The sequence below is a fragment of the Scylla paramamosain genome, chromosome 26, assembly GCF_035594125.1.
Source record: "Scylla paramamosain isolate STU-SP2022 chromosome 26, ASM3559412v1, whole genome shotgun sequence".
In the NCBI taxonomy this organism is placed as follows: domain Eukaryota; kingdom Metazoa; phylum Arthropoda; class Malacostraca; order Decapoda; family Portunidae; genus Scylla; species Scylla paramamosain.
In genome coordinates this window covers 7,125,153-7,152,669 of record NC_087176.1, presented here as the reverse complement: position 1 = coordinate 7,152,669, position 27,517 = coordinate 7,125,153, and the positions used below count along the sequence as shown (strand labels likewise).

The window sequence follows — 27,517 nt, the reverse complement described above, 5'->3', positions numbered from 1 at the left end:
GCCGTAAGCAGATTCGAACCCGGGACATCTTGCTGCCGTTTGCACCTTTACGTTACATTATTTAGGTAAATAAATGTTGGATTACTAATTCAGATTATTTATTTATTTATTTATTTATTTGTTTATTTATCTATATTATTTTTATTTTTTTCAATAGATTGGTTGGACGAGTCAATGAAATGAGGGTCGACTCTCGCAATCTGGGCTTCGAGTCACACAAGCGGCTGGGTGAGGAGGCGAAACTGGCAGGCACACAGGTTAGTCACCAAGGCACAGTGAAGACTGACAGACCAAAGGAATAGTGCAACAGACAGACTTGCTGGCACACAGGTTAGTCACCAAAGCACTGTGAAGACTGACAGACCAAAGGAATAGTGCAACAGAGACAGACTGGCCGGCACGCAGGTTAGTCACCAAGGCACCGTGAAGACTGACAGACCAAAGGAATAGTGCAACAGAGACAGACTGGCCGGCACACAGGTTAGTCACCAGGGTATCGAGAAGTTGACAGACCAAGGAAATAGTTTTAGTGGACTGGTGCAGCCGCTCAGATAAACCACTTCCCTGAATATGCCTTGGTTTAGTTTGAACTAGTCCAGAATAGTCACCAAATACGTTCAAAATGGTCTGGTTGAAGTGGCACGATTTTCAAGGTTTTTTTTTTTTTTTTTTTTTTTTTTTAATGGTTGTAGTGACATTAACAAAATTTCTATATTATTAACAAGGAGACACGGTAGGATGACTTACAGTAGGCTGACGTTACTTGTCATGACATCCGCTACACCGGTGAGGTCTGAAAATGCTTTGTGTTTTCTCCACTACTATTCTCCAAGGCCACGGAGTTGATTAGCCGAGTTCTCAAGAGTGCTTCTCTCGTTAATAATGTAAAATTTTAATAATGTCATCAGAACTATATATATATATATATATATATATATATATATATATATATATATATATATATATATATATATATATATATATATATATATATATATATATATATATATATATATATATATATAATTAGAAACCCGTGTCACTTCAACTGGAGTACTTTGAAACTAGTTATGTTGGTAGAAGCAACTGAAACTTAAGAAAGAAAACCTGTACGAGGACTGAGTTTTATGATGTTGCGTTACGTGTTGTCAAAGATAGGAATAGACTAATTTATTGTTTTTTTTGTGCCACGACAAGGTCACGTGGCACCGCGTGGGGTAGTGCTTGGTTCACGAGGCAAGGGACACCGAACCCTACAGACAGCTGCCAGAGGTGGTGGTGCCGGCCGTCACGCCTCAAGCCCCTCCACCGCGTCAAGGTGACCCCTATACTTTCCTTCATGATATACATGAACATACTTTACCTATAATTTTTTATTGTGATATATACTGTTTCTGTACGGTTTAAGTGAAGAATTAACATAGGAATTGAATGAGCACAAGGAGAGAGAGAGAGAGAGAGAGAGAGAGAGAGAGAGAGAGAGAGAGAGAGAGAGAGAGAATTTTCTTGTTACTATCCATACTGAAAAAGGATGATAAAACAAGAAAGCTTTTTTAATGATCAAAAAGACCGATATTTAGATGTTTATTAAATGTCAACAAAACTAAATGTGCTAATGGATACGGAGTTACACTAATTCACAACAACAGTGACACAACCAAGCGTTTTCAGTGAAAGGAACTGCAACTTTCCAAGATGTATAGTTGCTTGCTTCACACTTCTCATACAAGCACCACAAACCATCTGGATAGATTGGGATATTTTCAGGCTTAATATTCACTACTTGGTTGCTTAGACTATCACTGGAACTTTTCATAATGTGATTCTTGGATCCTAAATCAAGTCTCTATATTATCAAATCTATCACATTTTTAATTAAGGAAGTTAAAGGCCATCCATTCAGGCACAGACTGGCCACTCATTCAGAAGACCACCCATTCAAGGGAAGACCAACCATCCATTCACACAACCTTTCCTTATTACACACACTTGACAACCTGCAGCAGTAAATCATAATTGTGCTCTTAGTTTTTTTCTCATTCACAATCTGCACAGTAAATAAACACAATTAAGCATCATAACATCCTTTCAGAACACCAGTATCCTGTGTGTAATAATATATATATATATATATATATATATATATATATATATATATATATATATTTTTTTTTTTTATTTTTTTTTTTTTTTCATGCAAATGCATCATTATATATATAAACTTCATATAAATAATAACAAAATTAATATTGATACAAATAATATCAATGTATAAAAGTCTACATTATATAAAAAACCTTTTCTAATAGTATTAAAAATAGAGTATAAAATTTCAGCACTCTTTTGTTTTCATTGTTTTCAGTGACACGTTTGGAATGAGTTAGTGGCCAGTTACAGCAGTGGACTGGGCAGTATTAGCAACACAGTATGGGTATGGTGTAGATCTTCTCAGGGTACTCAAGTCAAGTACAAGACGGAAGCAAACCACAAGAATTGAAATGCCCATATCAGATGACGAACACTGACCAAGATAGTGCAAGAATACATGAGTCAAATACAAGAAAGAAGGAAATGATAAGGACAGAAGCACTCCACATCAGATGGCAAACACTGACCAAACTAATAATGCAAGAGTACAAAAGGTTAAGTACAAGATGCAAACTATAAGGCCTAAGGTGCTCCACATTAGATGGCAAGCACTAACCGAAGTACATGTCCCTCTTTGATAACTTGCTCTGAAGTGTACACCTCAGATCTGCTTTTCAATCTGATTATAAGAACAGGGAATATGGAGTTAGTTTTATGCACATCATCTAATGCAAGTCACCTTCCTACTTCTTGTCTCAACTTGGTCAGTGCATGTGATCTAATTCTGGGAACCTTTTTCAACTTAATCAATGCACACCATATACAGAATATCCAAGGCACCTACCTCTCTACTCCTTTATCTTGTCCTAACTTAATCAGCACACACCATGTACATAATGCAAGGCACCTCTCCACTCCCTTCACCTTGCCTCATGTACCCTATCCACTCCATCTCGGCCTTCCTAGAACCTTGATGATGCTTTCTTCACTGTCAAGACAAAGGTGCGGATCTCCATGGGGCCGAGAGTCACGCTGAGCGGGTCCTGGTGGTGCACGATATTGTTGGTCCTGTGCTGCTCACTGGGACTGGCCTGTGCTGTGCTGGTTGTCTTCACCTTCCACTTGAGTCGGTGCTCGTCCTTCTTCCGGAGGTTTGCTGAGAGAATCATTTCCTCCACACCAGTGATAGCCCAGTCTGCCAAAAGTCCCTGTGGGAGGCAAAGCAGGTGAGGGAAGGTGCCATGGATTGCAAGGTGAGAGAGAATATATATGTGAGGGGCTAGGTTGAATGACTGTGGTTCGTAAACATACTGTGGGGGACATACTGTGGGTCTGGGTCTGGGTCTGTGGAGAGAGAGAGAGAGAGAGAGAGAGAGAGAGAGAGAGAGAGAGAGAGAGAGAGAGAGAGAGAGAGAGAGAGAGAGAGAGAGAGAGAGAGATACTGTACATGACAAGAATGAATGAAGAGCACAGATGTGAATGTATAAAAATAAGAATGGATGGAGAGCAGATGTGAATATATAAATAACAATGAATGGGTTGCAGAAATGAATGCATGAAAGGGCATGAAAGACAAGCCAACCCTGACGCACCTTGAGGGACACAGTGACAGGGCTGCTGTGTGTGTCACTCTCTCCCTTCTCATACATGTGTTCGAGGCGCAACAGCAGCAGGTTGTCCCCCCATGGCTCCAGCGTGAGCAGGTGCACGTTGGATGGCAGATTCATCCCCAGGCCGCCCCACTGAGGATAATAAGCAGCCAGTGAAAAGAGAGAGTCCTGAGTGCGACTGTACTGTGTCTATCAATGCATTCTTGGTAAAAAGGCAGGTTCTCTCTACTTTTCCCTATATACCTTTAAGAACAAACCCTGGATATTGTAAGATGGAAGGAAATTAATGAAAATAAAAAAGCCCTACCTGCATAAGTGAATCCAGTGGTGATTGAAACAAGTTTATCCCTGACTAGTTTCACTTTTCAGCTTCTTCAGAGGATAAAACTCCTCTTCCTGTGCCCTTTTTTCCACCACCACTGGATTCTAAATACCCCAAAAATGTCTTCCCTTGCCTCTTCCTCTGTGACTCCCATCCTTTGCAGTTCTGCTTCAATTCCATCCCTCTATCTCTGTCTTCAAGGGGATCATATTCCCTTAACTGGTCTTCTAACTGATTCCTGGTCCTCTCTTCTTAGTTTCTGAACATTGGAGTTACAGCACTTCTTGCTAGACAACTGTGCATCTCAAAAGTAAGATACCTCACCTTTCAACAGCATGATAGAGCGTACCTTGTTGACAGCTGTGTTGGTCCAGGTATGTGCTAAGGCAGAGGTTTCTTCAAAGGCATAGAGTGGCGGCAGCAGCAGCTCCTCTCCAAGCGTGCGGTGTAGGCAGCCGAAGTCACACTCCGGGCTTGCAAAGGAGCTGTAGGGATGAGAGCTAGTGTGGTGAACCGTATCATGGCATGGTTGTGTGATTGAGTGATTGTATGTGGTGAGAGTGATGATAGTGTGTGTGAGCTTTGTGGTAGTGTGGGTGAATGATGATAGTAGTAACTCTTGGTATGGTGAGTTTTGTGGAACTGGTGGATGAGAGACTGGGTGGTTTGATGTGACAGTAATTGTGTTACTCTTGGATTTCCTCCTTTTTCTTATAAGCTATTGGATTTCCTCCTTTTTTTTATAAGCTAAAAAAAGTTTTATTCATATTTTTTACAAGCTTACATGTCTAAGCATCAAGAGGCAGCAGGAATTGGCCAAAATTGTGACCTGCATTTATAGTAACTTTATACATACAGACTGAGTGACTAGTGAAATGAAGCTTAATTATATAGACTGCTAATAAATAATAACACCAGTAATTAGTGAATTTCCTCCTCCACCACCCTGCTATCAAAAGAGAGACAGACAAAATGCTATCAGACTGACAACCTAACTTTTAACTGGTGTTAGCATGTGGTAATTAGTGCACTTTACTCCAACACACTGACCTCAACACTTTGCTTACCATGACACTTCCACCCCAACAATTTAGTTACCTGTGGAGGAGGTAGTGCTTGCCACGAGCCACCAAACCCTCCCCAAACTGTGTCTCATTGAGAGGCTCGCCCACCCCAAAGGCATCATCATAGAAGAGGCGCCGGTGGACCATGAGCTCCATCTGTCCTGGGTTGAGGGATGTGCCACCCTGTGAAAGAGGAGGCAAGTCAATATCCTAATTCACATAAAAAATTCCTTCAAATTGTGCAGTTCTGGTTCCCATATAACAGAAAGGATATATATAAGTCTGTCTGAGTCATTACAGAGGAGATGACTACAGGAGAGGAGAGAGTGAGGATGAGCAAGTGAGGAAGTAATGGTCTGCAGTTGTGGTTCATGAATATACAGAAGATCTGTGAGTACAGGGGCAGAGAGTGAGTGAGAGAGTGAGAGCAAGTAGCAGTTAGCAGCTGTGGTTCATGAATGTACTGTGGATCTGTGAGTAGAGAGTGACAGAGTGAAGAGCAATTTAATAAGTGAGGGGCTGTGGTGAGTGACTAGATCATAAACACATTGTGGGGGACTTACTGTGGATATGTGGTGAATGTCCCTCACAATATGCTAATGAACCACAGTTACTCATCACACTCAAATGTTATTATATAAGGTCTCTCTCTCTCTCTCTCTCTCTCTCTCTCTCTCTCTCTCTCTCTCTCTCTCTCTCTCTCTCTCCCACCACAGCCCACAGACTCACGGTATGTATACGAACCACAGTCACTCCCCATAGCCTCTCGTGTAAACACACACACACACACACACACACTTTTTTCTCTCTCTGACATTAATAAACACTGTCCCACCACAGAAGAACTAAATGTGTGTGTCCTCAGCAGTTTGTGTTAATGAATATATTTTGTCCGATCACACACACACACACACACACACCTGGGAGCGGTCAGTGAGTATGGCGGCCCTGAAATCTGGGCCATTGTCTAGGATGAGACGAGAGTTGACTGGGTAGTAATTGCCGGCGACAGGCTCAAGGTTATGCAAGCGCCAGGTGGGCCGGTAGTCCTTCACACCTGCAAGGAACACTTGCATTAGGATGTGGAGATGTACAGGACTTGTATTTAAGTTAACGAGTGTTCTCAGTCTTTCATTCCTTTTACTGGTAGACACTAGAACTCCCAGCCTGCTTCTGTATTTCTTCCTGCCTGTGACTCGTATTGTTTCATGAGGGTTAAGATACCCTATTCTGTCCAACTCCCTAATGGAAGAGTATACTAGTATTCTAATGGAAGAATATATCAGTATTCAATCTTCTTTTCCTTTCACTGTACACTGGAACTCCCTGCCTACTTCCGTGTTTCCTCCTTACTTTCAAGATGGAGGTTTCAAATCACTTCTCAAATTAGAGATGGTCCTTTTTTTACTGTACTCTATAGGGACTGGTACTTTCAGTTTATTTTTGTTTCTATTCTTCTGTTACTCTTTTAAGATTATAAGTACCAAGAATAATTTCTAGTTATGCTTGTATGCAACTGGACATTAATTTAACCTTATCTTTTATGCTCATTTGCTCTTCAGTTCAAATCATGTTAATATTATCTCTAAGACAGCTTAGTATGAGGTAAAGTCTACAGATTTATAAGGTTTACAAGCAGGGCATAAAGGAGAGGAGAGGAGAGGAGGGAAAACCAACACACAGCAGAATACTCACGCTTCAGCATCTCCCTTCCGTTGGAGTCAGTGTAGAAAGTGTTACCAGTGGTGATGGAAGACCAGTCCACACGGCTCACCACCTCCAGCCCAATCTTGTCCCTGCTGACAACACATACTGTATGAAATCTAAGCACAGTGAATTAAAATGAAATCAAGTTTATCAAAGTACTGAATAATGTGAAGTGACAACTGGCCCGGAAGCAGCATATCCATTCTTAATATCAAAAGATGTACCTGTCAATTTGTTTGTTTGCTTTTCCTTTTTTTTCCATTCGTGTGCTTTTTTTTCTTACTTCACTGGTATTTAATTAGTGTATTTACTTCTTTCTTTCTTCTGTTAGTGTTCAGATAATGAGGATCATCTCCAAATGTCTTCAAAACAAGAATGTTTAATGGCAGCTTACAAGAACACCTGTTTTTCTTCAATAAAAACTTGATGCTTGTCCAATGTTACACTCAATGCCTCACACAAGCCTGGGCATCACTGAACCATCTCCAACCAGTCTCACCCACAGCCCTCCTTACACCACATCATCTCAAGCACATTACCACACTCACTGAACTACACATCTTTACTGGCAGCTAACATGAACACTGGCCTTCAATATAAACTTGACATGTCAATGTTACACTCCATGACACACACAAGTCTGGGTGTCACTAAATTATCTCCAACCACCCTCACCCATGGCCACATACCTCATTCCTATCTCTTTAAAAACTTTATCAAGCACAAGTCCACTATTTCTTGTCCTATCCTGATTCACGACCCTAAAGATTTTTTCGTCAGCCTTGTGTCCCCAGCACCACTTGAAGGCCTCTGATCCCCTCTTAACCTTCAACTCTGCAAGGAATGTGAATTAAGTGACTTAAATCTCTTCTTATAACCAATACTCCTCATCCCTTACAAAATCTATCAGATCCTCACTTAACCTATGTCCCTCAAACAACGCAAATTTAAAAGCTTCAATCTCCTCTCATTAGGAATACTTCTCAGCCCTTATAACTTCTATCAGATCCCCTCTTAGTCTGCATCACTAAGGAATGTATATTAATGAGCTTCAATCTCCACTCCTCATTTTAAGCCCTTCATCACATTCTGATTTCCTTGCCTATTCGTTTTGTGATAACCACCTGGATACTTCTTCTTGTAATCTGCAGCTATTCTTTGGTTCAGTTAGTCTTGCAACATAGAAACACAACATTATAGCACACAAGACAGGGAAGAGTTAGGGAATGAAAGTTCACTCAGACACCCACCTGATAGGAATAGGCCCCACCAGCCACTCCATCTCCAGGTTGAGGTGGCCCATGTAGGAGCGTATAACTTGACTCACCCATGGCCCCCACTCCTGGTGCACCTCATACACCAACGGCCCTGCAGGGAGAGGGAGTGACTCGAAAGTTGTTAAGGGTGAAGGTGATATGAAATGATCCTGAGAGAGAGAGAGAGAGAGAGAGAGAGAGAGAGAGAGAAACAAAGCAGTGAAAGAATTAATATCATAACACAGTACATGAAAGTTACACAAGAAACAGTAACCATTACCTCCACAACACAGCAGTGACAGTTAACACCTGAACACACCATACAAAACAATTCACACCACCATACACCACACAATAGCACATTCTAACAAACGATACATCTAAGTGTGTAGGATGCATTCAGATTTTTTTTTTTTTTGTGAGGGTTAACACTGAGTTGAATGTCAGTTAATTTATTCAGTGCTTGTTTAGTCTTTGAAAAGTAGCTACACTGTTTATAAGTAAGTACTCTGTACACCCCATCTGGGATCACTGGAGTACAATAAACTTCATGAACCTGTAAATGTTAAGCCAGCACTAACCTTCCACAGTGACAACATTGACCTTCTTGGCAATCTCCCGGGCCTCTGTGGCATTGGGGCGGAAGATGTAGGCTCCTGATGCCCTGTACTGCTCCTTGGTGTTGTTGCCTGCCATGCCTGGGTACACTAGGAAGTTTTGGCTCACCTGTCAAGTATAGGGCACACTCACTCACTCACTACTGTCACTGTTTACTCCTTGACTCCTTTGCCAATTAATGCTGTTACTGTCAGTCATGTTTGGTGTGATGCTAGTATTCTTGTCTGTCTTTAGTTTCCTATTAAGCTTAATATAAGGGTCCATTAATTTGTCAAGCAAAGAACACTGTCACTCATCACTGTCAATGTTCACTGTATGGTTCAGCATGAATCTCCTATTCTTGTGACTGATATGGTTTCTAATTAAGCTTAGTAAAGTTTGGTGCAAAATTTGGACTTAAATTTCAAAGCACCACAAAATGAAAGAAATTAAGTTCAATGTTTTCAGTTTACAGTATTGTCTTCCTCAGTAAAAGTACCATTACAAGAGAGATCATCTAGCACACACACTCACAGGAATCATCTGAATGGGTCCGGGCCGCACCGCTCCCACCCTCTCGAGTAGGCCAGTCTTGGGGTCCACTGAGATGGCAAGGTTCTGTGGGGCAAGACAGGATTCAACATGTGGTTCAAGGCAGAGAGAGGGAACACTTATGCAAATGTGTTATGAGTAGCAGGTGTGTGATGGGTGAAGATACTCTTATACAAATGTGTTATGAGCAGCAGGTGTGGTGGCTGGAGATGCAAGACTGACATACCTTCTTTTGATCACCACCACACTTGTATATCATAAGTTCCATCAGTTAGAGCTTTCCTCTTTGAAAATTACACCCACATTTCCCTCACAAGTAAAACCTCTCTGTTAGGTACAGTAAGGTTTGGTTGGGGTAGGCAAAGTTAAGTATCAGGTATCATTTTGTCAACTCCTCTCCTTTAACTGACTGTCTTCAGCCTCTCTCTCTTCACTGAAGGTTGCATCTCTTGCCATCTTCTATCGTTACTTTCATGCTAACTGCTCTTTGATTTGAACTCTTTCAAGACACTCTGATTTTTTTATAATCTTTTTGACTAAACCATTTGGGGACTGGCACCTTTAGTAGGCCTTTTCAGACTGTTTTGTTGCCGGAATCCTCTTATGTAAAAGGGATTTTGGTAAAGGGCAACAAAAGCTGGAGAGAAATGTAAAAAAAAAAAAAAAAAAAAAAAAAAAAAAAAAAAAAAAAAAAAACACTGGAAGTCCTGTTCCCTTAAAAAGACTCTGATATCAAGTCCAAAATTGCCATATGATGTGTCTACATTGATATCTTTTTGTTATGAATAATATTTTCATGGGAAAACCAGTTTAAGTGTCATTCACTGTGAGTTTAAAAGAAGCATTACACTGGCCATAAACAAGACTGGCACATCAGGAAGGCAACACGAAGCCAGTGGTCTCAGAAAACCTCCCTCCAGAACACCCAACACCCTACACACCTCATCCTCAGACAGCTCAATAGGGTCACCTCTCATATGACACTGAAGACCCCAAACACCTCATCCCCAGCGAGCTCAACAGGGTCACCTCTCAGAAGACTTCTCATAGGACACCCAACACACCTCATCTCCAGACAGCTCAATAGGGTCATCTCCACCCAGGACATGGGAGTGAGTCTTAGAAATCTGCTGGCGGAGGATGCGGTAACTGGATGTACGCTTAATGTGGTAGCGCAGGAAGCCCAGTGGAGGAATGTCTGTGGCTTGGAAGACGAGCTCATAGGCAGCGGTGGAGTGTCGGCCAGGGATAGACAAAACTGGCTTGGGGATGGGGACAAGTTGGGCCTTTACTGCATTACCTGAAAAATGAGAATGTTGCTTACGTAGTCTAATTATTTGTGTTATTAGAATATTTTTCACTAATATTTTGAACAGTCCTTCCCTAGTATCCTCACTGCATTCTTACACCCTTCCTCCATTTCCCATCCTTCCAATACCTTTCTTTCCTCACTGACACCCCTTACAAAAACCCTCCCTGCATTCCTTTATACTCTTCTAACACCATACATACCTTACTCATCTCTCACCCCTCGACATCCTTCCTCACTCACCTTTATAGTCAGTAACCTTGTAGGCCGTGTCACTGGGCACGGGCAGCCTGACGTAGTGGCTGATGGGCCGGGCGATGGGGTTGTAGACAGTCATGATGAAGGCTGACGAGGACTCAGTGATAGGGCAGCTGGAGATGTTGAGTAATGGGCAGAAGTGAAAAGTTCCCCCATCCTTCTCCTTCTCCTTCTGCAATGCCTCAACTGGCTGCAACTTGCTGTGATAATGGGGCTGTTGTTAGTGGTGGTGTTAGGATAGGTTAGGTACGATGGGGCTTAACTTTTTATAAGCTGGTTAAATCTTGCATTAGTGAAGTAGACAGAATAGTGACAGGAAGAAGACATGTTAAAAACAAGTAGAGAGCTCTACTTTATCACTGAAAGGGATGAGAATGAAGACATGACTAACTTTTGGATCAGTGAAGTGGAGAGGAATGACCAGAAAGTCTATCAATAAACAAGGTATATCTATCTATACACTCATTCACAAGTATTCCCTCACACCTCAGCCTCTCAGTTCCTGCAGGGAGGACAACAGCTCCTCACTGACCACCCCTGCTAAGTGTCGTGCAAGCAGCTAACCCAGGTCTCTCAAAATCAGGCCACCAAAGCTGCTGTGTCTGTCCTGTCACTACAATCACCCCCTTAACATCTACCCCATCACCTTACAACCCCAGCACCTGTCCTAATCACCCCACCACCCTTCCTGTCAGTACCATCACCTTATCATCCCCTCAGTATCTTCCCCATCAATCACCCCCAACAAACCAGCACCTCCCCCATCATCCTACCATCCACCTGAGAGCCTGTCCCATCACCCCACCACATTACCATACCATCCCATCTCCCACCTGAGTGCCTGCCCCATCACCCCTAGTGCTGCTTTGGTGCCGATTGCCAGCCTCTCACTGTAGTCATCTGCCACATGCTGCTTCTCAGTCCCGGACACAGCATCGTGGTGCTGCAGGACGCCCATTGCCTCCTTCAGGGTCTCCAGGCCCTCACTGTGGCCCATCCCCAGCAGGGAAGCCACCTGTTTCACTGCCTGTGGATAGAAAAGTGGTGATGCCATGTTAAGTATATTACATGAAGGTGGAACAAGAAAAGAGAGAAGAAAAGAAAACTAAGTAGGGGAGAAGAAAGGAGAAATGATAAAACACACACCATAGCATGAGACTGCACAGGTACAAACACCTGTGAATATGAAAAGAAAAATAATGGAAAAATAAATAAATTAAGGGAATTAGTCAACATACCAGATATGTAGTGTAGGCAATCTTTCATCTCTTTTCCTTTGGTAAACACTGGAGTCCCTCCCTGCTTCTGTATTTCCCCCTTACTATGATTTTAACTCTTACAAGAAGGCAGCTTCAAGACACTTATCCTCCAATTTTTTATAATCCATTTGGCTTTTCCTTTAGGGACTGGCAACTCAGTGGGCCTTGCTTTCTTCTTTTTTGTTGTCCTAGGCCAGTGCCCCTCTTAAATAAAAACAGGGGAGAGGGGAGTTGCTAATTCTGTAGGTTGGTAGAGTTGATATGATTTGAATATAAAAGTGGTGCATCAGTGACTTGGTTCATTGCTGTAGCATAATGGTTTATTACTTGCTCATTAAAATCCTCCATCTCTGTAATGAGTGCATTCTCAATTGACATCATTGCCAGCGCCGGCAGTCTCTCATTGGCGACGGCACCACGCAGGAATGTCTTGATTCTCTTCAGGGTTGAGAAGCACCTCTCATCTTCTGCTGTTGTCATAGGAGTGGTTATCAAGATTTTCAACAGCTTGACAGTTTCTGAGAATGTGGATTGTAAGTTGTTGTTATTCATGATTTCCAGCAGATCAGTGAGCTTTCCTGATTTACATAAATCTTCTCTCAGGTATAGTACAGCCAGTTCATTTCTCAGTTTATCCTTGTCAAGCATGGGATAGGCTGATACTGCATGTGCCAGTGCATCACAGGGGAAGTTTTTAATATACTTTGGAAACTTCCTTACCAAAAGTAGCTTGCTGGCTTCCAAATGAGCAGTGAAGCTGAACCTTGCTCTGCACTCCAACAACATGACATCACACACCTCCCTTGCTGCAGCCAATTCATCTGTGTCAAGTTTTCTTCTCTTCTGCTCAGGAGGAAGCACAAAAGTGTCACACTCATCTCTCAAGTTCTCCACCACGGGGGTGAAAGTTTTTACAGCAGCATCAGTCCTGGCTGCATCAATATTTAACTGAGGAAACATGACATCAACATGAGGCATTAATCTGGAGAAAAATTCAAACCAAAACTCAAATTCAGGATCACTCAAAATTCTCTTAATCCTAGCCGCTCCAGATCCAGTGTCTTTGTTCTTCAATGCCTCCAGGATGCTGCAACACTCTATCAATTCATTTCTTATCTCAAGTACAGCAGTGATGGTCCTGTTCATGAAATAACGTGCTGCTGATGGCCTTGGAATATGACGGCCAGTAACAAACTCCAAAGCAGCCATTCTTTGAGGAGACTTTGAAAAAAATGTTGGTATTCCTGACAAGCTGTTAAAAAATACTCGGACATTAGTATTCTTTGATGCTGCCTGTTCAAGAATGAAACTTAGCTGGTGTGCATAACAGTGGATAAAGTGAGCATTGGTGTGCACTCTTTTCACTAACACTTGTACACCCTCATCAACCCCACTGACAGGCACTGCACCATCATAAGCCTGAGCAATGAGCTTATGTTGAGAATCACCAATCATAATCTGCAGCTCTTTCAACAATACACTTGAAAATGCCTCTGCTGTTGGATTCATCAAAGTAAAATATCCCCAGTATCTCTCCACAGGTTTGCCTTGCAGCTCATACCTCAGAACAATCACCATCAGTGTCTCGTCATTAACATCCGTCACCTTGTCGCACATAATGGCCAAGTAGTCTGCATTCTTTATCTCTTCCCTGATCTTATTCTTGCAAATTTTTAACATTGACTCTAAAAGTTCATTCTGCATTGCTGTTGATGTGCTTTTAAACACTGTACCTTTGCACAGATGAGCATCTAAACTGGAATCAAAGGTGCAAGCAAAATCAACCAAGCCTGGAAGCACTCCTGGCTTTTTGTATTCTATAGCTCCATCCTGTCTTCTCAGAGGGAGTTCAAATTTCCCACAAAACTTGATGCAATTAATGATTTTGGACAGGGCATTTCTGTTCTTCTCTACCTCCTTGTTGTGTCTTGCAATGTAGAGCTTGTATTCTGGGTTAATCTGATCTGCAATGTCCACTGTACCAAGCAGAGACAAGTCAATGACGTTGTGGATATGCTTGGAAGACTGCTCATGTTTCTGTGCTTTCTCCCGCACATGCTTCAAGTCAGTCACGCCAATTTTAGTCCAGGAATGATCCCCTCCAAAAACGAGGCATGGGAAGCAGAATAAAGCGTTTTTCTCATTACAGCCACAAAGCCAGTCAGTTTTCTCATACAGAGTTTCTTTGAAATAGCGTACATATTCGTTGGTCCTGCTTTTGCTCTTCTGCTGAATGCACAAGTGTGGTGTAGGTCTCCCTTTAGACTTGATTTGTATCTGTTCGTCTCGTGTCAGCTCAGTAAAGGTGATACTTTGTAGATACTTGACTGAATTCACTTGACCCTCCATTGACAGTGTTCGTCAGGGAGGAATAATTGCAAAGGCCAAATGAACTTCGGTAAATGCACAACGTCTTGACGCTGGCACTGACTGGATGCTTGATGAATGATTGAAACAAGGGCCGGTGGGGTCTGGGTACAGGTTGCAGTTCAGGGAAGTGGGCAATGTTTGGGATTGCCCGAGACCACGAGACGGAGGTAGTGACTCAGTGAGAGCACCATCTAAAGCCCGGACGTTATTCGTGTCCATGACTGTGGAAGGGTTCTGTGGAAATAATCTTAACATACTAATTTTCAGACAGTCACTATCTATTTATGGGCAAAATATTAATAGGTTAAGGTTATTTCCATAAAATCCTGAGACATTTCGCAGATGGAGCGCGGTTTGAGGGGATCAATGTTTATTTCTGTTTGGCCATCTCACTCGCGGTTGTATCTGATTTCATTGTCACGAAGATTGACTAAGACGAGACACGTTTTTTTTTTTTTTAAGGGTGTCTACGGTTCTTATGACAAATTAACATGATTTCTACATTAAAAAAAAAAAAAAGGAGAAACACGTTTGAGAATCCGGCTAATCATTTCTGTGGCCTTTGATAAAGTCGTAGTGAAATTACAGATTATAAGGGTGTTTTTAGAGTTCTAATGACAGATTAACAATATTTATACGCTATTAACAGTAGAAACACTTGAGAACCCGGCCAACAATCTTTGTGGCCTTGAAATAGTCGTGGAGAGAGAAAGAGAGAGAGTACCAACATTGCCAGATCAGATCACGACAGATGTTTCGGGGTACAGTCTTTGTAACAACACCGCTATGTCCTTCCAAGTCTAATTTTTCTTTTCCTTTCAAGCGTGCGTGCATGCATGCGCGCTTGTGTGGGATTGGTTAATCATAAGTCTGGCAGCGGGTGTGTGTGGATAAGGGACGAGCGACTGTAGCGAGTTGAGTCGGGATTCTGTACTGGGTCGCCACATCGTAGGCAGATATATACAGACAAATGAAATGTAATATATATATATATATATATATATATATATATATATATATATATATATATATATATATATATATATATATATAGAGAGAGAGAGAGAGAGAGAGAGAGAGAGAGAGAGAGAGAGAGAGAGAGAGAGAGAGAGAGAGAGAGAGAGAGAGAGAGAGAGAGAGAGAGAGAGAGAGAGAGAGAGAGAGAGAGAGAGAGAGAGAGACCTATTCTTTAAGTGTACGATGCCAGATGAGGTATATCCTTCCCTCCCTGTCTATCCAATGCCCAAAATAAAAAGGATAGAGACAATAGGATTAGAACCAATAAGCTTACTGCAGGATACCATAACAAACCTAACATATCCTTTGTGTGGGATGCCTAGCAAAGTAGATCCTGTGGCTAAAAAGAAAGGATAGAGGCAATAAACCTATTCTCCAAACTGTAGGACTCATCTGCAGGATAACACTGGTCTGCCTTATGTATCCTTTGAGTGTGGGATCCAATGTGAAAAAGATCCTTCTCTCCCTGTCTATCCTATGCACAAGAAAGGACAGAAATAACAGTCTTATTCTCCAAAGCAAAGGACACCACAGCACCCACCTGAAGGATACCATTGGTCTGGCGGACATATCCTTTGAGTGTGGGCCGGGAGGTGAAGTATCCGGTCCAGTAGGAATGGTTGCCTGATGCGTAGGGGAAGAAATCATCAGTCTTGGAGGTCCAGGTTTGGTTTGCGTCGTGCAGTGCTGACAGGTAGCATGACGGGGTGGAATACAGCACATTGACCTGTGACCCACTGGACTGACGTTTGTTGACATACCTGTGGTGTGGGGTGGGGAGGGAGAAGACAGATGGGGGCAGGGAGGTGAGGAGATGGGGTGGGAGGTTGGGAGGTGGGTTAGCAGGAAAATAGCGAAGGAAATGAGAAGGCCGGCAGGGAGATTTAGAGGATAACAGGGAGGCAGGAAGGTTGGAAGGTGGGCAAGGAAATTAGGAGGTAGGTAGGTAGGCAGGGAGGGATATGGATAGGGAAGGAGCAGGCCAGGAGATGGGCAAGGAGACAGGAAGGTAAGATGGCAGAAGGTAGGGAGGAAAGAAAGAATTGTTATATTGGAGGGAAGGGTAGCAAAGAGGGAGGGAAGGAAAGAGAGGTATGTTAAAGAGAGAAGAGAGTGAAGGGTGGGAGGAAAGAAGTACGTTAGGTAAAATTTCCTGACTTGTGTTGGTAATAAGAGTGTATGTCTCATATTCAACACTTAAGCTTATAATGAGTTATAGAAAAGTAAATTTTTTAGTATTTTTTTTTTTTTTGCATTCAAGTTTTGGTAATCTATATTACTTTTTACTTAAATAAGATTCTGATGCAATATTTCCATACTGACTTCAATGTATGACTCAGATATCAAAGATTACCAATTTGTTTGTCTACAAATCAGACCATAAATCAAAGATTATTAACATTATCAGTCTATTTGCACTATCTATATACCAGGCTGGCAATCCCAAACGGGGTGGCCCAGACAAGACACCATGCACTCAAGTGCACATCATTCACACCCTTAGACCTGTCTATTTCTGTTGGAAAGAGAGTCTCGTGGACCACCCTAATACACCCCAGAAGTTTAGGTACATTACATCTGGCCACATATTTCCACAGTAAGGCCCTACAGCAAACACTGATTAACCCCTGCCCCTTCATAAAAAGACTATTCTCTACCTACTCAAATCCTTACCTATACAACAGACTATGAAAGATTATTAGCTTGATTAGGTGTCTATAAAAGATTATTAACTTGATTAACTGTCTATCAATACACCAGGCTATGAAACAAAGGTTATTGACTTATTTTGCCTATCTACACACCAGGCTGACATCCCCTTTACAAGATCACCAAGACAGAGTATGTCTTATGGGTGTTTCTCCCTTTGTGGTGTAGACTCCTTGTGAAACTACTGCTAGTCATGAAAACAACCTTCCATACTCAAGCAACTTCCACTACAGCCTATATTAAGACCTGTACATCACCTCTATCAAGCTGCAAACTGTACAAAGACTATGACAAGAAATGAGCTGTACTGAGTGATGCCTGGTACAAATGCAGAATGAGTGATTGCAATTATTAATTATTCAAAGACTAAGATACTGCTATTGTTATTCCTAGACCCCCTTAGAAGACCTGAACTTCACCTCTACCATCCCATAGCTCTTTACAAAAACTAAGACAGAAATATGTAGTGAGTGAGAGTTGTCAATCATGAAATCAGTCAGACATGTGGTAATCATAATTGACAGAATACTTAAGAATGATGATGAGAAAGAAGTCAAACAATATATATTTCATCTGCAGGACATCAATAAAGAGGAAAGAAGAATTTCTAATGTATATATGTTATTATATGCTAAATACAAACATTTCTCTCTCTCTCTCTCTCTCTCTAACACAAACACATATTATGATGAAAGATAAATACTCTCTCTAACATACACAGAAAGATGAAATAGACACACACACACACACACACACACACACACACACACACACAGACATGCACCTATCACTAATGTCTTGGCTCACTCATCATCACCTAACCACACACACACACACACACACATTATCACCACTATCACCTGGCCTCACCTCACCTGATCAGCTTATCCAGATTCACAAACCAGGTGTTGGCATTCTGGTACTGAAAGTCCATACCCATTGTCATGATTATGTGACTGGTAGCATAACCGTCACTCTGGGCCTTAGCTATCTTCAGGAAGCTCTCCACCTAAAACCAGACACATGTAGCAGCTTTTCTTCTCTCTATCTACACATTTATCTACATCAAAAGCCTCTTTATATGAATTCTCCTGACAGATTTACCACTTTTCTTTTTTATTTGTCTATCTAACATCATACAAGCCCCTTCGTATAAATTAAGTTTCTTTTTGCCATCTACACATCTATCTATACCATCAAGTGTCTTCATATGATATCTCCTGATAATACAGCACTGTTTTTTTTCACTGCCTACCTCTCTATCTACATCATAGACCCTCATAATTTGAACACTCCACACAGACGTACCAGCTTTTCTTCACTATCTACCAAGAACTAATATTTTCTCATGTGTTTTCTAAGGACAGATACTTATGACTGGGTTCCACAGGGCAGTAGATGACCCCTAAGGTTTAAAACAGCTATGAAAAATACTGGGATGATTATGAGTCCGAATAATATGATGATAAACACTAGATATAAAGGCACTGAATGTTGGGTGGAGGCAGTGATCAGGGAAAACATGGCAAGACAATGATATTTCTCTCTAATGTTTCAACAGTCTTCTGCTTCATCCTGTCTTTCCTACACCACTAACTCCACCCACTGGTCTCGAAGGTCAGATAAATTTATGGATGAGGATGACAGGTGGAAACAGACAGGCATATTTCATAAAGGGACTGCCATGTGTAGAACATCAGGTGCTGAACAAAACATACATGGATAAATTTCAAATCAGCCAATACTAAATCAATTACTAGACACAGATAATATAATTTAGGGTTTTTTGTTAATAATGAGTGTAAAGGTGTGGATGATGTCATGAATGAGATATTATGAGTCAGATCATAAGAACCAAATGAGGTGTTGCTGATAAGGTTTTGAATGTAATCTGGGTAACATAAGGAAGGTAGAAAGCCAAGGGGAAAAACCAGGAATGGGTGGACGTAAGGCATGGAGAGAGAGAGTCAGGTGCACAAGAGACATCTGTGTAGTAAAGAGGAATAACAGTATACAAGAAATCTGCTTTTTCCTTCTTTTTTTTTTATATGTAAAAGAGCTCTGGCTAAGGACAGCAAAAAGGAAGAAAGGAAGGTACCAGTTCCCAAAGAGTAGTCAAAAGCATTATCCAAAATCATGAGGGAGTCTTGAAAAGTGTCTGTATTATAAAAAAGACAATAAGAGAATCAATTTTTTCCCATGATGTAAGAAGAGCCAAGGATAATAAAAACTATGGAAGATAAAAGAGACCCACTAAAGATGCTGCTCCGTAAAGAATACAGAGCCTTGTGAATACCTAAAGATAATCTCTAAGACATCTTCGAAAGGTTCCCCTCCATCTGATCTTGTCAACTAATTTTGTCAACATAAGGTAGATAGATAAATAGATAAAACTTCCATAAATCTCTTTGCTAATTAAGTACTTCTTGAGGGAAAGTCTCACTTCATTATCACCATCTTGAAATCTTGTTGGCCTTTTGATAAAATCAGCCTGGTATAACTGTATATAGACAGACAAAAGATAGATAGGTAGACATAAAGATACTGACAAAAGTCCCATGAATCTCTGCTGATGAATGTATTCTTGAGGGAAAATTTCTCTTCACTATTATCATACTCAAAATCTTGTCTCATTTCCCCTTTAGTGAAATCAACCTGGTATAGACAGACAGACAGACAGACAGACAGAAGATACATAGATAAAAACTTCATGAATCTTTGCTAACAGAATAATTCTTGACCAAAAATCTTGCTTTATCATCATCATCCTCAAAACCAACACAAACATGGACATGCACACACGCACACACATCTACATCCATACGTCCCACTCACAAACCCACACCCACACCTACACTTATAACCACACCCACCCCTCCACACATACATCCACACCCACACCCATACACCCCACCGACTCACATATACACCCACACCCATACACCCGACATCAACACACACACACACCTGATCAGCTTGTCCAGGTTGGACATCCACATTCCTGCCTCCTGGTAATTGAAATCCTCGCCCATGGTCATAATGATGTGCTTGGTGGCGTAACCCTCACCCTCTGCCTTGGCTGCCTTTATGAATGCATCAACCTGCCAGGATCACACACGGCACTCTGGGTCACCTTGGGCTACCTTGCACTGGGATTACTTTGGGGGGATCAATTTTTGGGTCAGTTTTGAGGGATTGAGTGATTTGGTACATTTTCTCCTTGTGGTTGATCTTATGAGTCAATTTCAAGAGGGTTTTAAGTGAATGACTAAGTGTACATATTCAAGGGTGGTGTGTTTTGCAACAACACCAAACTCCAGAACATAAGAACACAAGGGTTGGTGCAGGAAGCCATCAGGCTTACACATGGTGGTAGTCCCTGTATAAAACATGCTTTAATATTTCCATCTATCATCTCCATTCATAAATTTCTCAAAGAGAGAAGAGAAAACAAGGATAAAAGCAAAAATGAAGCAATATAAGAAAATAAAAGAAGCTGCAAGAAGCCATCAGGTCTACACATGCCAGTCTCTGCATAAAACATGCCTGAAAATTTCTGCCTATTGTCCCCATCCATAAATTTATGAAAGGGAAGAGAGAAAACAAAGATAAAACAAAGGTAAAAGCAACATAAAAATAGAAACATAAGAACACGAGAGAAGCTGCAAGAAGCCATCAGGCCTACATGAGGCAGTCCCTGTATAAAACATGCCTGCCTGTTTGTACCTATCAGCCCTATCTTCAAATATATCTATTGATATTCTAAACCTCTCCTTCAAAGCATTAGGAATAAGTAGATGACTGACTAAATTGTATTAGAAATCCCTGGAGAGAAATATTACAGATTAAAGTACATGACAATAATAAATTAGCATATAAAGGCTTCCTTGAAAGTAGTGAAAGTGTCAAAGAAACTCTAGGAAAGAAGACTAAGATGGTTTGGTCATGTGAGACGAAGAAATGAAGCACAGCACATTCTTTATCTTAATTATGTCCTCTAGCTGGTGAAGGAAAGCAATCACCATCACTACCACTACCTCCACCACCACCATCACCACTACCACCACACACCTTCTTGTCCACATTGTAGTCGTGGAGTCTTGGGTCATCCATGATCGGTTCATCTGAGCACAGGATGTCAAAGCAGAAGCCAACAGGAGGTGAGTACCCGCGAGGCAGCACTCCAGTGAACAGCCAGGCTGCATCCCCTGCAACATAACAGAAAGACACTCATTACTGCTACTGAGAAATGTCTGAATTTGTCACTTCAATTAAAGAAAACTAGACAATTTGTGCTGCATTCCCTGCAACACAACATAAAGACACTCATTACTGCTACTTAGAAACGTTTAAATTTGTTACTTCAATTGAGGAACATGAGACGATATGCTATTTGTTACTCCAGTTGAAAAATGGTAAGCAATTTGTTACTTAACAGAGAGATAGAACTTGTTGTAAGTTACTTCAATTGGGAAATGCTAGAAACTGTTACTTCAGTCTGAAAATGAACACCAGTCAAAAAAGTTAATCTACAAAGAGCTATGAGCAGTCCCTGTGTTTAGTGCTACTTCATTCTGATGAGAAACAGATGAAAAACTTAATTTGTAAAGAGTTAGAGTCCTGTAAAGTATAAATTCAATTTGAGGAACAGCTGAGTATTGCAGTGTTGCTTCAGTCTGACAAGCAAAAACTTAATCTGTTCAAAGGAGAACTCCCTGTGTTGCAGTAAGAGGCACAGCAGTCAAAAAGTTAATCTAGAAGGAATGAGAGAGGTCCCTGTGTGTTGCAGTGCTAATTGAGTTTGAGAGACACTGCAGATGAAAAGTTAATCTAAAAAAGAGAGATCCCTGTGTTGCAATACCAGGCACAATTGTCAAAAGTTAATCTACAAAGAATAAGAGAGGTCCCGGTGTGTTGCTGAGTTACTTGACTTTTAGAAGATACACCAATCAAAAAAGTTAATCTACACAGAGTTTAGAGATGTCCCTTTGTTGCAATGTCACTTCAGTCTGATAAGGAACACCATTTGAAAAGTTAGTCTGGTAAGAGTAAGAGGTGTCCCCAAGTGCCAGAGCCACTCACCAAGGTTCTGGCTGCCCTGCCACATCATCTCCATGGTGTGAGTGTCCCAGCGATGGTTCTTATCATCGTGATCCAGACGGCCAAAGAAAAGGCCATCGAATCCCATCTGAGCGAAGATGCTGGCCTGTCGTGGAGAAATGGGAGACTGGCAGGTTAAGGCAGCTTGCCACTTCCAAAAATGCACCTCACCCATTCAAACAAAATAAAAGGGAACTCAATGGAAGCCCCTTGTCAACTAGCTGTTCCTAAAATCCCAGCTCACTTCTTTAAATAAAATTAAATAAAAGATCCATCTATGTACTAGACAAGCAATTCCACACCCTTAGCCTGTCAGCCCCTGGTGGAAAAGAGAGTCACATGAATGAGAGTGTTAGATTAATAATAGTAGTAGTAGTAGTAGTAGTAGAAGATAATTATAAGAATCCAACACACCTATCCAAATAAAACCAAACAAAAGACAGATCAATAAAAACACTCTCAAATTGCCACTCCCAGATCCCGGCTTACCTGTTCCCTGGAGTGGCCGAAGGGGTCAATCTGCCAGGCCACCGTGGGTCTGGCTGCCTCCCCAAAGGTCTCATTGAGTTTCCTGCACCACACAGACAGAGAGAGAGTAATGTTGAGATCATCAGAACACAAGAAACAAGGGGTGGTAATTATGGTGCTCTTATGTTCTTTCATCTTGCATTGTTGGTGTGCCTTGATAATATAAGTAACCGGAATAATAATCTATCTAATATCTAAGCAATATAATAAGAAAATAACACAAATGGTGGTGCAAGAAGCCATCACACCTATAAAACAGGCCTGCCTATTTTTACCTATCATTCCTGTCCATAAATTTGTCTATTCTTCTTTCAAAGCTCCCTAATGACTCAGCACTAACTTGATTAGAGAATCTATTCCAGTCATCCACCACTCTATTTGAGAACCAATTTCCTCTAATATAATAATCTAATTTCAGCAAGCTTCAACTTATTATTTCTTGTCCTTTCAAGATAACAAGAGGAGATCAGATAAATGTCTTCAAGTGACATAAGGGATGCAACAAGGGTGACAAACAAAAGCCTCAGATTGAAACTTGATAAAATTCATTCATATCTAAGCAACTGAAAAGCAGATACATAATAAAATTAATATAATAATAGCCAAGCAACATGAGAGCCTATAATGAAATACACATGGTAATGATAATAATAATAATAATAATAATAATAATAATAATAATAATAATAATAATAATACTTGTTCCTATCATCAGGTTAACTTACACCAGGCCCAGCGTCATCTGGTCAATGATGGCATTGTAGTGTGCGGTTGCCTCGTCATTCATGCACCACCCACCTCCGATGAACTCTAGCTGACCCGACCTGACCAGACTCTGCCACACATGGGAGGAGAGCAAGCCTGAATTAGGTTATGTTAGGTCAGGTTAGGTCATGGTTTAGGATTAATGGTAGGTCAGGTTATGCTGAGTTATACATTAGGAATGAAGGTACGTTAAGTTGTTAGGTTAGGTTAGTTTGAATGTAATGGTAGATTAAGTTCTAAGCTCCTATTCATTATAAAAAAAACAATTAAAGACAAAATAAAGTAAAAATAAGCCCAGATATTGGAAATATAAGATACCAAGCATCTCTTTAAAGGGACCACATGGTGTAGAGAACTCTCAGCCATCTTTTCATTATAAAAAATAAACTAATAAACCAAAAATAATATATATAAAATAAAGGCAAGCTGAAATATGAGAAAATATCCTAGTCTTTTCAAGTAATCCAACACACATTCATTATTTTCTTCTTTCCTGCATCTTTTCATCATATAAAAAGACAGAAAATCCCCATCTTCAGAGTGAACCCAAACACACCTTGAAAACTTCTTTCCTTTACTGCATCTGCCTGTAACAAAATAAATACACAAATACAAGACCAAATAATTAATGATAAAAAAAAAAAGACAAAGAAAAAAATGAAAGAAAAACCTCATCTTTTCACCTTGACCACATCCTTCCTTTCTGGCGTCTGCTCGTTCCACCACCTGAAGAAGAAGGCAGACTCCACATAGATGAACTTGCGGTCAGGGTTCTTGAGCAGTGCATCCACCACTGAATCCAGGATGTACTGCACCCCTGCACGCTGGATGCTGTTATGTGCTGGGGGAGGGAGAGAGGGAAAGAAAGAGACATAGAGATTGAGGAAGAAGTATTAGTGACTCAAGTTTCTTTCCTACACACCATTACAAGATCTTCACTGACTTACTGCTGACTAAAGCCACATCTACGTACACTAGAGATCATGAGTTTGTGGGTTAGGTTGCTGCATCCAATGCATCCACACAGTATCACACACTTTCAGTTCCTGTGTTAATGCAGGAGGGCCAATATGGATTGCAACACAGCAGTAAGTGAACAAACTCTTGTGGAGCATAGTGGGGTTATGTTGTGGCAAAAGACAGATTAGATCAAGGAACAAAAAGAAGATACAGTATAGTCAGTAGCTTTTTAAGACATAGAGAGAAAAGCTTCAGATAGATTTTCTCAGAGCTTGAAAAGAAAGTAACATTGATCCTGAAAACACACAAGGATTCTCTCTCTCTCTCCCCATGCTCCTCACCTCCATAAAAGTACTGGTCCACAGTCTTGAGCCAGCCAACATCATCGTGAGTGTGGCAGACCAGGTGGACGTTGAGCATGCCTTCCTTCACTGGGTGGCATGACTGTGGGGTACAAGACAAGAGGAGAAGAGAGAGGGAAAAGAAAGTCATCATAAATGTGTACTATCAAACATTTAAGTATTTACCACACAAATACAATGAAAAAAAGGAAAAGGAAAGGATAATAAAGACATACCAAACAAAACACGCACACACACACACAAGAAAAAGAAGGAAAAGAAAAGGAAAAAAAACATATTATAAACATAACAAAAAAAAAATAAAGAAGAGAAAGAGAGAAAGAAAAGATGACAAAAATTCAGCAAACAACACAAACACAACACAAAACGTCACACACTCACTGAACTAAGTCACAAAGTCCCAAAGGTGACATCATGAACAATACAAAGATAAGTATACAAACTATACACACAAACACACACACACATGCTCTGCCTTTATTAATTCAGTAATCAGCTTATCTGTAACTATCAGGTGTACTTTCTAGAGAAAAGAAACTGGCACAGGTGAACACTGAATCAGGTGTTATCATTATCATTATCATCAATATCGGTGTTATTGTTCACATATGAGGTTGTTAGTGCTAAGAGCTGGTATACTAGTGTCCCTTGGTGGAGGAAAGTTATCCAGAAGTCATGATGTAATTGTGTGTGTGTGTGTGTGTGAGTGTGCATGCATGTGTGTGGTAATTTTGTCCTGTCTCCATATTTATATTTGTCCAATTTCTCTTTAAATATGTGTGTGTGTGTGTGTGTGTGTGTGTATGTGTGTGTGTGTGCGCGGTATTTTTGTCCTGTTTCCATATTTATATTTGTCCAATTTCTCTTTAAATGTGTGTGTATTTACCTTGTTGCCTACTTGTGTGTGTGTGTGTGTGTGTGTGTGTGTGTGTGTGTGTGTGTGTGTGTGTGTGTGTGTGTGTGTGTGTGTGTGTGTGTGTGAGTGTGTGTGTGTGTTTTGCATCACACCTGTATTCTAACATGTGTTATTCACTCACTATCACCCGATGGTCAAACAGCCAGCTGCTCCTCTACAGAATGAGCTCAGAGTTCTTAATGACTGATCACTGGATAGGACTGCGACCACTCACATGCCACACACCAGGAGAGCAAGACATTTACATTACACATCAGTATCCAATAAACCAGGAGATATCTACCGGGTTGGCCTGGTGGGTGGTGGTGGCAGTGGCCAGAAGCAGGACCACCCCAAGCAGCCAGGACTCTTGTGGCTGGGTCATCTTGGGTACCTCCTCTTCTCTTGTCGTCCCTCCCCCTCACTGCTTCCTTGTAGGGGTTGGCAGGATGGTTACTCCACAAGATTAAGCTGAAACATAGAAGTAAAGTAAATGAATTAATAAATTAATTAGTAAATAAACAGTAACAATTATGATAACAGTGATAAAATTGATAAAAATAACATGATACGATCTGGTAAACACTGGGCTTTGATAACACACACACACACACAGACACGAGAACTTAAAAAAAAAAAGAAAAAAAAACTATAACCTTCCAGAAAAAAAAGCAGAAACCCTCCAGTTGAAAAAAAAAAAAAAAAAAAAAAAAAAAATATATATATATATATATATATATATATATATATATATATATATATATATATATATATATATATATATATATATTCCAGGAAAGAAACAAACTTTACAGAAATAAAAACAAATGAAGAAAAAAACACTGACATCTTCCAGAATTAAAAATAAATCAACAAATAAACTAACATCAGAGGAAATAAAGAAAGCACAACCTTCCAGAGAGAGAGAGAGAGAGAGAGAGAGAGAGAGAGAGAGAGAGAGAGAGAGAGAGAGAGAGAGAGAGAGAGAGAAAGAGAAAGCACAGAAATAAAAACAAATTTCAAAAAAAAAAAAAATAGTGACAAGAACGTAATTCTTGTAAAAGTCAACAATAAAAATACATAAAAAAAAAAAAAATATACGAACTGTCAATATGCAACACACAAACACACCTGTCAGGCAGCTTAGGTGTCACTTCACAGGTGTAACTCCCCTTAAGTCGTGGCACCGGACTGGAAATGTCGGGAAGGAAGTGCTATGCAGGTGTCACAAGCACACAGCACACTGGCAAGAAGCAGCGCCACCTCCCTTTTACACCCGCCGCCACACTGTGATTTGTAAACAACACCGTGCCAGATATACCCAAAAATTTAAACTTCAAACTAATTTTTCTCCACTATTCAAAAATCCACCTGGCAAACGACTACTGAAATTTAATAATGATATTTTTATATTTGTTTTTTTTTTCATCATGTTAGTGAGTTATCCTTTTTAACTTAGATTTATGTCGATAATTTGGAAACGGGTAACTTTTAGCAGGCACGTGAGATTGAGAGAGGAACAGTTGGTGACAGAATAGGGGACAGGAACACAGGACAGAACAGGGATTAGATCCGTGACAGGGGAATATAGGGATGAGATAGGCTATAAGAAACAGGAGTGGACATGGCAGGGAGGCTGAAAACGGAAACGTTGCAGGAAAGGGCAGATAATTGTTACTAGCCAAGGGGGGCGTGGCAGGGCGGTAACAGAGGACGGAGAGGGCATGACAAAAGGGTACAGGATGATTGGGACCGTGGCAGGGGAGCGGCACAGGCGAGAAGGACAGT

The 27,517-nt window shown here is 40.8% G+C and overlaps 1 protein-coding gene and 1 long non-coding RNA gene across 6 annotated transcripts; one reads left to right on the top strand and one right to left on the bottom strand.

Annotated features, from left to right (window-relative positions):
• Positions 1 to 260: 260 nt before the first annotated feature.
• Positions 261 to 4,936, top strand: LOC135113657 (uncharacterized). 2 transcript variants are annotated; one of them, XR_010274927.1, is made up of 4 exons: positions 261 to 480; positions 1,198 to 1,318; positions 2,363 to 3,314; positions 3,634 to 4,936. It is a non-coding gene; the product is annotated as an uncharacterized LOC135113657 (long non-coding RNA). The 2 variants fall into 2 exon arrangements; XR_010274928.1 differs by having other exon boundaries at positions 291 to 405.
• LOC135113656 (lysosomal alpha-mannosidase-like) lies at positions 1,572 to 27,029 on the bottom strand. 4 transcript variants are annotated; one of them, XM_064029090.1, is made up of 22 exons: positions 26,861 to 27,029; positions 26,034 to 26,200; positions 24,814 to 24,916; positions 24,196 to 24,353; positions 23,473 to 23,582; positions 22,709 to 22,790; positions 22,202 to 22,325; positions 21,191 to 21,327; positions 20,087 to 20,220; positions 15,951 to 16,170; positions 11,597 to 11,790; positions 10,749 to 10,963; positions 10,261 to 10,496; positions 9,179 to 9,262; positions 8,629 to 8,773; positions 8,042 to 8,159; positions 6,780 to 6,883; positions 6,005 to 6,141; positions 5,119 to 5,267; positions 4,370 to 4,505; positions 3,681 to 3,830; positions 1,572 to 3,296 (listed from the first exon to the last, which is right to left on the bottom strand). In XM_064029090.1, exons 2-22 carry the CDS (start codon positions 26,112 to 26,114, stop codon positions 3,051 to 3,053), a joined length of 3,063 nt encoding a protein of 1,020 aa, XP_063885160.1. In that variant the 5' UTR covers positions 26,115 to 26,200; positions 26,861 to 27,029; the 3' UTR covers positions 1,572 to 3,050. The 4 variants fall into 4 exon arrangements, with proteins under 4 accessions (XP_063885160.1, XP_063885163.1, XP_063885162.1 ...); XM_064029093.1 differs by having other exon boundaries at positions 6,780 to 6,880; XM_064029092.1 differs by lacking the exon at positions 20,087 to 20,220 and adding an exon at positions 17,995 to 18,128.
• Positions 27,030 to 27,517: the final 488 nt, after the last annotated feature.